At 45.2% G+C, this 13,862-nt stretch overlaps 1 protein-coding gene across 1 annotated transcript in view; it reads left to right on the forward strand.

Annotated features, from left to right (window-relative positions):
* The window catches only part of LOC102443629 (uncharacterized), a 119,105-nt gene that overhangs the window by 49,942 nt on the left and 55,301 nt on the right, over window positions 1–13,862 (forward strand). The window contains exons 28-36 of the mRNA XM_089778837.1: window positions 401–547; window positions 1,937–1,999; window positions 3,332–4,621; window positions 5,572–5,610; window positions 6,567–7,508; window positions 8,459–8,497; window positions 9,454–10,395; window positions 11,346–11,384; window positions 12,342–13,283. Coding sequence (XP_089634963.1) covers window positions 401–547; window positions 1,937–1,999; window positions 3,332–4,621; window positions 5,572–5,610; window positions 6,567–7,508; window positions 8,459–8,497; window positions 9,454–10,395; window positions 11,346–11,384; window positions 12,342–13,283 — 4,443 coding nt within the window. The remainder of the gene's footprint in view (window positions 1–400; window positions 548–1,936; window positions 2,000–3,331; window positions 4,622–5,571; window positions 5,611–6,566; window positions 7,509–8,458; window positions 8,498–9,453; window positions 10,396–11,345; window positions 11,385–12,341; window positions 13,284–13,862) is intronic.

A 13,862-nucleotide genomic window follows, 5' to 3' on the forward strand; every position in this document is an offset into this window, starting at 1 on the left:
AATAAACAGAGAAAGCATATTGACTGGGGCTCCATAAAAAAAGAAAAATTATCTATAGTTGCTATCTAGAATAAATGTTATATACTGGTTTCACAGAGCATTATAAACAAACCTTTAAAGCAATAGTTCTTGATAGCTTCTATTCAGTACATTGGTATATTATATATTACAAATATCTAAATACCTTTACCCCTTTTCTTATGAAAGGAAGAAATTAAGTCATCTTATTAGAAGACAAATTCAAATCATTTCACCCAGAGTCGAGGTCGGGGAGTTTACAATGAGTTACCAAGTACTACTGAGTGACTTTCTTCCCCCTATTCTGAATCTTTTGCGGAATTATTTTCCTCAAATTGAAATTGAAAATTTCAACCTTTTCTTTTGTTATTGCTTTTTTCAGCTGTCTATTGTGACTTCTTCAACACACACCAAAAGGCAGGCAGTGAGGGCACCTACAGCTACAATTACTGGAATGAACAAAATTGCACCTGGCATTACCGACCCTGTAATTGCCCAAACCAGAACTACAAATATGTCAACATTGAAGGTAATTATTTCACAGTTTCAGGGCTAACTGTAGTTTTGACTATACTCCCACCCCAAGTCTTCCTCAAGGACACTCACTCATGGCTTCAAGCTCCTTGTCATCACACCTTTCAGGTAGAGATCTATGTCTGTCTCCTGCTAGACTGGGGGTTTAGGCTTGCAGACCCTTTGCATTTCACTGCAATTTCCTCATCAGGTCAGACCAGGGTCCTGTACCTGTGGATAACGATCCTCTAGGGCAGCGCTTCTTAAACTATGTTCCGCGGAACACTGGAGTTCCGTGAACAACTCGCAGGTGTGCCTCAACCTCTTCTTTGTTTTTGTCTTTTTTTGTGCGACAACAATTTTTTTAAGACAATTTTCATAGGTGTTCCACATAAAAAAATATTATTCTTTGGTGTTTCATGGTCTCAAAAAGTTTAAGAAACACTGCTCCAGGGGATACAAGAGTATATACCAATTACCATTAAGCCTTCACAAAAGCTAAATAATGTGTTCTTAGGATAAAAGCATTACAGAGAAAACACATAAAGCAATAAAAGTTCCAATATGCATGCTAAAAGCTTCTTGGACATCACCCATCAGCCTTCAAGGTCCTAGTAAGACAAAATTCTTCCAACTCTTCCACAAGGGTCCTGTCCATTTTCTGAGTCAGAAGGCAGTCCTGTGTTAGTCTAAACTCAGACATTTTATACCAGAAGTCCTTTCTTTGTCAAGCAGTCTCTGAAAAACACAGTTTGAACCCGAATATGAAAGTTCACCTGGGTGTGGTACCTCTCCGGAGGTTTTAACAACCTGTGTGATTCACCTTAAACACAGCTCATTGTTTCTGATTCTGGAGAAGGAGCTGTGTTACATCTGGAGTTACATACAAACCCTAGATTACAATGGGATATAGGCCATTCATAAACTTAATATAACATGGTCCCCAAAAATATTGTATGTGGTTGTAATTCTCACAATAACTTTACAAAGCTGAAAATAATAACAGAATAGTTGTTTTTATTATATTAACCAGTGGTTAAGACAATGATGTTTCCAGTGTCATAATTTCTGAAGCAGTGATTACATAGTTTTACTGTATTATGTTCATCTTTACCTTCTACTACTACTATCACAATGATAAACAACTGACATAATCCATCGTATACTGAGCGCTTTAATGAGCTCAGCCTGTTTTAAATTTGAAGCTTCTGATTTTTACCATATGAAGAGAAATTTCTTTAAGGAATTTTGAAGCTGTCACGGGTTAAAATGACAGACACCACTTTTCATCATCTGTTAACTTCATATTATAATATGCAGGTAACTACATATTTAGAAGAAAGATTATAGGAAATACTTATAATCTGAGGAATGAATAACATACTTCTCTCCCCCCCCTCTCCAGGCTGTTACAACTGCTCACATAATGAATACTTTGATCATGAGGAAGGACAATGTAAATCTTGCGGTAAGTAGAAATTCATATAGTCACCCTGTTTCTCTGCAAAAGTTTAAGCTAATATTTTGAAGGAGAGGTTTTTTCTTAATAACAATTGGTTAATAATGACTATTGATCCAAACACAATGCCCCCCTGGAACAACTGGGTTGTTCTACTGCTAACTTGACATCATATGGGTAGTTAAAGGTGACTAAAAAATATCAGGCTATGAAGCACTATGAATTAAATAGCAGCTGGAATGCTCTTGTTGATTTTAATAGTTGTGATGAAATGTATAAGCTTGAGCATTTTATAGTATCTCAGTACTCCTGAAAATAACTGGCTCCCTGACACCTTTTCTTTCCAACAGTGAGTTAACTTCTGGCATTGGATAGAATCCAGTAACTAAACTTTATCTAACAAGTTCCTTTTCCTCACCTACATGCTTTTTACTATTTTTCAAATCTTTATTAAGTGATGCCCATCATACCACTGTGATGGGCAAGCTGAGAAAAAATAGATAGGAAGTTAATATTAGAGATAGGATCAAACATGCAAAAAAAGTTATTATGCATTCAGATGATGGATATTACTGGACCATTTCAAAGTTATAAAACAACAATCACAATTACAGGCTCCTCGTTATTAGCACTATACCATCTGCAGATAATCCATATGTACATATTCCTGAGAAATAAAGTTCTCCTTAAACATGAACATACTGACAAATGTTACAAAAGGATGGCCATTAAAACAAAGTACTGATTTCCTCAATATTGTCTACAGCAATAGATTGCCAATGAAAAATGTAACAATTCAACATTTAAGGGATGTCTTGCTGATTGTTTCAATTTTTTCAATTTTTGCTCATTCTGTAAACTCTTCTATTGGGAATAGCTTCTTAATTTGTTTTCACTCAAATGTAACATTTTTTTATCTTTACATAGCAGGACTTGAGCCTACTAGAATCACCCCTACAATTAATAAACCATAAATGTGTTAGTCCCATAGTTAGTGGAAATAAATGTGATGTAACAGTTACATTTATCTTTAAGATATAAGTTACTGTCTTCTCACTCTCAATAGTTAAAACATTCTTGTCCTTGTAAGATTATTTCACCTTCCTCTAAAATCTTTAAGATGCAATGGTGAAAAATACCTTGGTATTACATAGTAAGACACAAAACATTCGAAAAAAAGATACTGTGGGATTGTGATTATTGAATATTTTAAGAAATTAGAAATGAGTAATCTCTAGTGGTTAAAATTCTTAAAAATGATTTATGAACTGCAAACACATCGAATCTGGAGGCACCTCTCCTCTCAATTTCGCCCTCTCGACTCACATTTCTCCCTTACAGTAACAAAGATGGTAGAAAGTACACCACCTCCACGCATCAGCAAAACAACTCCCATCACAACTGTCTCCACAACGTCCAGAACCACTGTATCTACAGAGTCTAGCCCCCCCTCAGTAAAAATCAAATCAACAAGTACACCTCTGTCAACGACCACACTTTCCACTAGTTCTACGGAAACCATCACAACTGCCACAACGACCATTCCCACAACGCTCACAGTAACCGCTACCACGTCGTCCACCAGTTCAACGAAGAGCACGACATCCAAGCCAACTCCTTCACTTTCTGCTACCGTAACCACACCCACCACACCAACTACGCTCACAACCCTCACTCTAACGATGACCACCTTGACCACTAGCACAACTGAAATCACAACAAGGCCTACTGTTTCCACTACCAATACCACAACCCCTACACCAATTACGTCCACAACTCTCACTCTCACCATGACCTCCTTGCCCACTAGCTCAACTGAAACCACAACATCCAAATCAACTACTGTTTCCACAATCTTTACTACATCCACCCCACCCATTATACCCACAACCCACTCTCTTACCACAACTACCTTGCCCGCTAGTTCAATTGAGACCACAACACCCAAGCCAATTCCTACTGTTTCCACTCATATTACCACACCCACCACAACCACAACACCAACTACGCTCACAACCCTCACTCTGACCACAACCACCTTGCCTACTAGCACAACTGAAATCACAACAAGGCCTACTGTTTCCACAACATTTACTACAACCACCTCACCCACCACACCCACAACCCACTCTCTCTCCACATCTACCTTGCCCACTAGCTCAACAGAAACCACAACATCCAAATCAACTCCTACTATTTCCACAAGCTTTACTACATCCACGTCACCCACTACACCCACAACCCACTCTCTTACCACATCTTCCTTGCCCGCTAGTTCAACTGAGACCACAACACCCAAGCCAATTCCTACCGTTTCCGTTACCATTACCACACCCCCCACAACCGCCACACCAACTATGTCCACAACCCACTCTCTCACCACATCTACCTTGCCCACTAGCTCAACTGAGACCACAACATCCAAGTCAACGCCTACTGTTTCCACTACCATTACCACACCCACCACAACCACCACACCAACTACGCTCACAACCCTCACTCCGACCACAACAACCCCGACTACTACTTCCATGGAAAGCTCCACATCAGAGACCACCACTCCAAGCACCGTAAAATCCACGCTGACAACTGTTTCCTCCACTGCTACATCAACTGAGACCACACCAACAGGTAAATTGCAGTTGCTGCTTTCCTTCGGGTCTTTAGGCAACGACCGGTGTAACAGCTCTCTTTCAATTGCTCCTACGCGACGTAGGCTTCTTTATCCAAGAATGTCTACGCTGGTTGGCTTTGGCGCCAAGCCATCGGAAGGCCACGGCAACATTTCTATTCATCGGCCTTTCTCTCTACTCCCAACCCACCCTTCAGCTCCCTCTGACATTTCTGTGTTTCAATCAATTGCCAAGGTCCATTTCCACAGTGCCTTAAAGTCAGTCCTACACGACATACCCAGAGAGCCTAGCCTTACTCCTACCCGGCAAAGCCAAGTGTCCTTGCTGTGATGCTCACTGCCTAAGAAAAGGTGAATACAAGTTGTGGGAAGGGGGAAATTGAAATCTTGTAAAAGAGAGCGTCTTTTAGAAAACGGCAGTCCCTCTCACAAAGCTTCCCCATAGACGACTGAAGGCCACTCTTGTGGACAGTGCGTGGGGATAAAGTGTACGTTTCCTGTTATCTCTAGCTTGCTTTGTTCACAACGCAAACCTCGCTCTTCATGCGTATCCCACCTCCGTTCCTAATTCTTAGCCCCTGGGACTTCCAGAGATTCCTGTACATATTCTTCTAGGACTAATCTCCCGATACAGACACGGAGGCCCATACGCCGCATCCATTCTGTTGTGCTACAGTCTCTATGCCTTCCTAAGAAAGGCACACACCGAAAACTATTTCCTTGCACTGTGGCTCGAATGAAACAAACTCAGAGAGTTGAAATACGGATTGAACATCAGAATCAAAAAATGGGGTTTTGTCTCTCCCGTCGATGCACTCTTCGCCGCACGTCAAGTTTTCCAGTGAGGCGAATGAAATTGCATTGATTGATGGCTTAGGAAGACCATCTTCGTTTTCTCTCATTCACGGGATCCAATCATTTTACTTTTCCTTACTCTCTTCCTTTGCAGGAAAAGAGCCAACTAAACCTACTTCTCCAACCTCACCTGGTGAGTCCGACAGCCAGTCTCTAAAATAAGAGATGCTGATGAGGATTGCTCATCTCCTTTGATTTGAGACCCTCACATTGATCCCCGCCAGATCAGGTTGCAAAGACAGGAGGGGCAAGGTGCCCTCTGAAAGCTAGAATCGCTCCCTGCATCTTTTCCGGGGCTAGGAAGCAGACACTGTGTTCCACACATGTTGCTGTATTCTGAGCAGAAGAGCTACACGGAGGGGAAACATTAACAAAGCATGGAGGAACTACCCTGTGAGGGGAAGAGATCCCAGCTCCCATCCTCAGGGCCCACAAAAGGCAGCAGAAGGCATTCAACATCTTCCAGGAATAGGGACCCATGCTTGCAAGACAAAATAAGCCAGCCTTCATTTTCAATGGCTTGGTCAATATTTGCATGCACATTCTGTCTCAGAAAGGTTACGTGGCATAGCGAAGAAAGGAGGTTTCCCTAGACCTATGGTGTGACCAAGAAAGTATTAGATGCGCACAAGGCAAAGCAGCAACAGACATTACACAAAACATTCCAAGAAGCGTTATACTGCCCGACAACAGTCAAAGGTGGCCTGCTTATCAGCCCCACATCTTCTGTCAGGAGGATTTAACCCCCGCCCCTAAGCAGCCCACAGCCCACTCCTTTCCAGAAACATCTGGTTTCCTTTACAAAACTGTGAATGCACTTGCATTTACGCAATTGTGTTCCTTTCACAAGCTTGGCAGTTGAAGGAATTATCACAAGTGGTGCCCCATTACATTTTTACTAATTTGTGTGAGGGGACCACCTGTCAGTTTTTTACTTAATTGGTCTCTCCCAATCGAGCAGACAGTGGCACTCACTCTAAAACATCTTTGGCATGTTTACCAAATGATTAAGGAATTGCAAATGTTTTCTCGGTAATCTATATCTTTCCTGTCAATTTCGCCCTCTCAACTCACATTTCTCCCTTGCAGTAACAAAGATGGTAGAAAGTACACCACCACCAAGTACCAGCAAAACAACTCCCAGCACGCCTGTCTCCACAACGTCCAGAACCACTGCGTCTACAGAGTCCAGCTCCCCCTCAGTAAAAATCAAATCAACAAGTACACCTCTGTCAACGACCACACTTTCCACAAGTTCTACGGAAACCAGCACAACTACCACAACGACCACTCCCACAACGCTCACAGTGACCGCTACCACCTCGTCCACCAGTTCAACGAAGAGCACGACATCCAAGCCAACTCCTACCGTTTCTACTGCCGTTACCACACCCACCACACCAACTACGCTCACAACCCTCACTCTGACCACAACCACCTTGCCTACTAGCACAACTGAAATCACAACAAGGCCTACTGTTTCCACAACCTTTACTACATCCACCTCACCCACGACACCCACAACCCACTCTCTCTCCACATCTACCTTGCCCACTAGCTCAACAGAAACCACAACATCCAAATCAACTCCTACTATTTCCACAAGCTTTACTACATCCACGTCACCCACTACACCCACAACCCACTCTCTTACCATATCTACCTTGCCCGCTAGTTCAACTGAGACCACAACACCCAAGCCAATTCCTACCGTTTCCGTTACCATTACCACACCCCCCACAACCGCCACACCAACTATGTCCACAACCCACTCTCTCACCACATCTACCTTGCCCACTAGCTCAACTGAGACCACAACATCCAAGTCAACGCCTACTGTTTCCACTACCATTACCACACCCACCACAACCACCACACCAACTACGCTCACAACCCTCACTCCGACCACAACAACCCCGACTACTACTTCCATGGAAAGCTCCACATCAGAGACCACCACTCCAAGCACCGTAAAATCCACGCTGACAACTGTTTCCTCCACTGCTACATCAACTGAGACCACACCAACAGGTAAATTGCAGTCGCTGCTTTCCTTCGGGTCTTTAGGCAACGACCGGTGTAACAGCTCTCTTTCAATTGCTCCTACGCGACGTAGGCTTCTTTATCCAAGAATGTCTACGCTGGTTGGCTTTGGCGCCAAGCCATCGGAAGGCCACGGCAACATTTCTATTCCTCGGCCTTTCTCTCTACTCCCAACCCACCCTTCAGCTCCCTCTGACATTTCTGTGTTTCAATCAATTGCCAAGGTCCATTTCCACAGTGCCTTAAAGTCAGTCCTACACGACATACCCAGGGAGCCTAGCCTTACTCCTACCCGGCAAAGCCAAGTGTCCTTGCTGTGATGCTCACTGCCTAAGAAAAGGTGAATACAAGTTGTGGGAAGGGGGAAATTGAAATCTTGTAAAAGAGAGCGTCTTTTAGAAAACGGCAGTCCCTCTCACAAAGCTTCCCCATAGACGACTGAAGGCCACTCTTGTGGACAGTGCGTGGGGATAAAGTGTACGTTTCCTGTTATCTCTAGCTTGCTTTGTTCACAACGCAAACCTCGCTCTTCATGCGTATCCCACCTCCGTTCCTAATTCTTAGCCCCTGGGACTTCCAGAGATTCCTGTACATATTCTTCTAGGACTAATCTCCCGATACAGACACGGAGGCCCATACGCCGCATCCATTCTGTTGTGCTACAGTCTCTATGCCTTCCTAAGAAAGGCACACACCGAAAACTATTTCCTTGCACTGTGGCTCGAATGAAACAAACTCAGAGAGTTGAAATACGGATTGAACATCAGAATCAAAAAATGGGGTTTTGTCTCTCCCGTCGATGCACTCTTCGCCGCACGTCAAGTTTTCCAGTGAGGCGAATGAAATTGCATTGATTGATGGCTTAGGAAGACCATCTTCGTTTTCTCTCATTCACGGGATCCAATCATTTTACTTTTCCTTACTCTCTTCCTTTGCAGGAAAAGAGCCAACTAAACCTACTTCTCCAACCTCACCTGGTGAGTCCGACAGCCAGTCTCTAAAATAAGAGATGCTGATGAGGATTGCTCATCTCCTTTGATTTGAGACCCTCACATTGATCCCCGCCAGATCAGGTTGCAAAGACAGGAGGGGCAAGGTGCCCTCTGAAAGCTAGAATCGCTCCCTGCATCTTTTCCGGGGCTAGGAAGCAGACACTGTGTTCCACACATGTTGCTGTATTCTGAGCAGAAGAGCTACACGGAGGGGAAACATTAACAAAGCATGGAGGAACTACCCTGTGAGGGGAAGAGATCCCAGCTCCCATCCTCAGGGCCCACAAAAGGCAGCAGAAGGCATTCAACATCTTCCAGGAATAGGGACCCATGCTTGCAAGACAAAATAAGCCAGCCTTCATTTTCAATGGCTTGGTCAATATTTGCATGCACATTCTGTCTCAGAAAGGTTACGTGGCATAGCGAAGAAAGGAGGTTTCCCTAGACCTATGGTGTGACCAAGAAAGTATTAGATGCGCACAAGGCAAAGCAGCAACAGACATTACACAAAACATTCCAAGAAGCGTTATACTGCCCGACAACAGTCAAAGGTGGCCTGCTTATCAGCCCCACATCTTCTGTCAGGAGGATTTAACCCCCGCCCCTAAGCAGCCCACAGCCCACTCCTTTCCAGAAACATCTGGTTTCCTTTACAAAACTGTGAATGCACTTGCATTTACGCAATTGTGTTCCTTTCACAAGCTTGGCAGTTGAAGGAATTATCACAAGTGGTGCCCCATTACATTTTTACTAATTTGTGTGAGGGGACCACCTGTCAGTTTTTTACTTAATTGGTCTCTCCCAATCGAGCAGACAGTGGCACTCACTCTAAAACATCTTTGGCATGTTTACCAAATGATTAAGGAATTGCAAATGTTTTCTCGGTAATCTATATCTTTCCTGTCAATTTCGCCCTCTCAACTCACATTTCTCCCTTGCAGTAACAAAGATGGTAGAAAGTACACCACCACCAAGTACCAGCAAAACAACTCCCAGCACGCCTGTCTCCACAACGTCCAGAACCACTGCGTCTACAGAGTCCAGCTCCCCCTCAGTAAAAATCAAATCAACAAGTACACCTCTGTCAACGACCACACTTTCCACAAGTTCTACGGAAACCAGCACAACTACCACAACGACCACTCCCACAACGCTCACAGTGACCGCTACCACCTCGTCCACCAGTTCAACGAAGAGCACGACATCCAAGCCAACTCCTACCGTTTCTACTGCCGTTACCACACCCACCACACCAACTACGCTCACAACCCTCACTCTGACCACAACCACCTTGCCTACTAGCACAACTGAAATCACAACAAGGCCTACTGTTTCCACAACCTTTACTACATCCACCTCACCCACGACACCCACAACCCACTCTCTCTCCACATCTACCTTGCCCACTAGCTCAACAGAAACCACAACATCCAAATCAACTCCTACTATTTCCACAAGCTTTACTACATCCACGTCACCCACTACACCCACAACCCACTCTCTTACCATATCTACCTTGCCCGCTAGTTCAACTGAGACCACAACACCCAAGCCAATTCCTACCGTTTCCGTTACCATTACCACACCCCCCACAACCGCCACACCAACTATGTCCACAACCCACTCTCTCACCACATCTACCTTGCCCACTAGCTCAACTGAGACCACAACATCCAAGTCAACGCCTACTGTTTCCACTACCATTACCACACCCACCACAACCACCACACCAACTACGCTCACAACCCTCACTCCGACCACAACAACCCCGACTACTACTTCCATGGAAAGCTCCACATCAGAGACCACCACTCCAAGCACCGTAAAATCCACGCTGACAACTGTTTCCTCCACTGCTACATCAACTGAGACCACACCAACAGGTAAATTGCAGTCGCTGCTTTCCTTCGGGTCTTTAGGCAACGACCGGTGTAACAGCTCTCTTTCAATTGCTCCTACGCGACGTAGGCTTCTTTATCCAAGAATGTCTACGCTGGTTGGCTTTGGCGCCAAGCCATCGGAAGGCCACGGCAACATTTCTATTCATCGGCCTTTCTCTCTACTCCCAACCCACCCTTCAGCTCCCTCTGACATTTCTGTGTTTCAATCAATTGCCAAGGTCCATTTCCACAGTGCCTTAAAGTCAGTCCTACACGACATACCCAGGGAGCCTAGCCTTACTCCTACCCGGCAAAGCCAAGTGTCCTTGCTGTGATGCTCACTGCCTAAGAAAAGGTGAATACAAGTTGTGGGAAGGGGGAAATTGAAATCTTGTAAAAGAGAGCGTCTTTTAGAAAACGGCAGTCCCTCTCACAAAGCTTCCCCATAGACGACTGAAGGCCACTCTTGTGGACAGTGCGTGGGGATAAAGTGTACGTTTCCTGTTATCTCTAGCTTGCTTTGTTCACAACGCAAACCTCGCTCTTCATGCGTATCCCACCTCCGTTCCTAATTCTTAGCCCCTGGGACTTCCAGAGATTCCTGTACATATTCTTCTAGGACTAATCTCCCGATACAGACACGGAGGCCCATACGCCGCATCCATTCTGTTGTGCTACAGTCTCTATGCCTTCCTAAGAAAGGCACACACCGAAAACTATTTCCTTGCACTGTGGCTCGAATGAAACAAACTCAGAGAGTTGAAATACGGATTGAACATCAGAATCAAAAAATGGGGTTTTGTCTCCCCCGTCGATGCACTCTTCGCCGCACGTCAAGTTTTCCAGTGAGGCGAATGAAATTGCATTGATTGATGGCTTAGGAAGACCATCTTCGTTTTCTCTCATTCACGGGATCCAATCATTTTACTTTTCCTAACTCTCTTCCTTTGCAGGAAAAGAGCCAACTAAACCTACTTCTCCAACCTCACCTGGTGAGTCCGACAGCCAGTCTCTAAAATAAGAGATGCTGATGAGGATTGCTCATCTCCTTTGATTTGAGACCCTCACATTGATCCCCGCCAGATCAGGTTGCAAAGACAGGAGGGGCAAGGTGCCCTCTGAAAGCTAGAATCGCTCCCTGCATCTTTTCCGGGGCTAGGAAGCAGACACTGTGTTCCACACATGTTGCTGTATTCTGAGCAGAAGAGCTACACGGAGGGGAAACATTAACAAAGCATGGAGGAACTACCCTGTGAGGGGAAGAGATCCCAGCTCCCATCCTCAGGGCCCACAAAAGGCAGCAGAAGGCATTCAACATCTTCCAGGAATAGGGACCCATGCTTGCAAGACAAAATAAGCCAGCCTTCATTTTCAATGGCTTGGTCAATATTTGCATGCACATTCTGTCTCAGAAAGGTTACGTGGCATAGCGACGAAAGGAGGTTTCCCTAGACCTATGGTGAGACCAAGAAAGTATTAGATGCGCACAAGGCAAAGCAGCAACAGACATTACACAAAACATTCCAAGAAGCGTTATACTGCCCGACAACAGTCAAAGGTGGCCTGCTTATCAGCCCCACATCTTCTGTCAGGAGGATTTAACCCCCCGCCCCTAAGCAGCCCACAGCCCACTCCTTTCCAGAAACATCTGGTTTCCTTTACAAAACTGTGAATGCACTTGCATTTACGCAATTGTGTTCCTTTCACAAGCTTGGCAGTTGAAGGAATTATCACAAATGGTGCCCCATTACATTTTTACTAATTTGTGTGAGGGGACCACCTGTCAGTTTTTTACTTAATTGGTCTCTCCCAATCGAGCAGACAGTGGCACTCACTCTAAAACATCTTTGGCATGTTTACCAAATGATTAAGGAATTGCAAATGTTTTCTCGGTAATCTATATCTTTCCTGTCAATTTCGCCCTCTCAACTCACATTTCTCCCTTGCAGTAACAAAGATGGTAGAAAGTACACCACCACCAAGTACCAGCAAAACAACTCCCAGCACGCCTGTCTCCACAACGTCCAGAACCACTGCGTCTACAGAGTCCAGCTCCCCCTCAGTAAAAATCAAATCAACAAGTACACCTCTGTCAACGACCACACTTTCCACAAGTTCTACGGAAACCAGCACAACTACCACAACGACCACTCCCACAACGCTCACAGTGACCGCTACCACCTCGTCCACCAGTTCAACGGAGAGTACGACATCCAAGCCAACTCCTACCGTTTCTACTGCCGTTACCACACCCACCACACCAACTACGCTCACAACCCTCACTCTGACCACAACCACCTTGCCTACTAGCACAACTGAAATCACAACAAGGCCTACTGTTTCCACAACATTTACTACATCCACCTCACCCACGACACCCACAACCCACTCTCTCTCCACATCTACCTTGCCCACTAGCTCAACAGAAACCACAACATCCAAATCAACTCCTACTATTTCCACAAGCTTTACTACATCCACGTCACCCACTACACCCACAACCCACTCTCTTACCACATCTACCTTGCCCGCTAGTTCAACTGAGACCACAACACCCAAGCCAATTCCTACCGTTTCCGTTACCATTACCACACCCCCCACAACCGCCACACCAACTATGTCCACAACCCACTCTCTCACCACATCTACCTTGCCCACTAGCTCAACTGAGACCACAACATCCAAGTCAACGCCTACTGTTTCCACTACCATTACCACACCCACCACAACCACCACACCAACTACGCTCACAACCCTCACTCCGACCACAACAACCCCGACTACTACTTCCATGGAAAGCTCCACATCAGAGACCACCACTCCAAGCACCGTAAAAACCACGCTGACAACTGTTTCCTCCACTGCTACATCAACTGAGACCACACCAACAGGTAAATTGCAGTCGCTGCTTTCCTTCGGGTCTTTAGGCAACGACCGGTGTAACAGCTCTCTTTCAATTGCTCCTACGCGACGTAGGCTTCTTTATCCAAGAATGTCTACGCTGGTTGGCTTTGGCGCCAAGCCATCGGAAGGCCACGGCAACATTTCTATTCATCGGCCTTTCTCTCTACTCCCAACCCACCCTTCAGCTCCCTCTGATATTTCTGTGTTTCAATCAATTGCCAAGGTCCATTTCCACAGTGCCTTAAAGTCAGTCCTACACGACATACCCAGGGAGCCTAGCCTTACTCCTACCCGGCAAAGCCAAGTGTCCTTGCTGTGATGCTCACTGCCTAAGAAAAGGTGAATACAAGTTGTGGGAAGGGGGAAATTGAAATCTTGTAAAAGAGAGCGTCTTTTAGAAAACGGCAGTCCCTCTCACAAAGCTTCCCCATAGACGACTGAAGGCCACTCTTGTGGACAGTGCGTGGGGATAAAGTGTACGTTTCCTGTTATCTCTAGCTTGCTTTGTTCACAACGCAAACCTCGCTCTTCATGCGTATCCCACCTCCGTTCCTAATTCTTAGCCC

Source organism: Pelodiscus sinensis, chromosome 5, assembly GCF_052426305.1.
Source record: "Pelodiscus sinensis isolate ZL-2025 chromosome 5, ASM5242630v1, whole genome shotgun sequence".
Taxonomy (NCBI): domain Eukaryota; kingdom Metazoa; phylum Chordata; order Testudines; family Trionychidae; genus Pelodiscus; species Pelodiscus sinensis.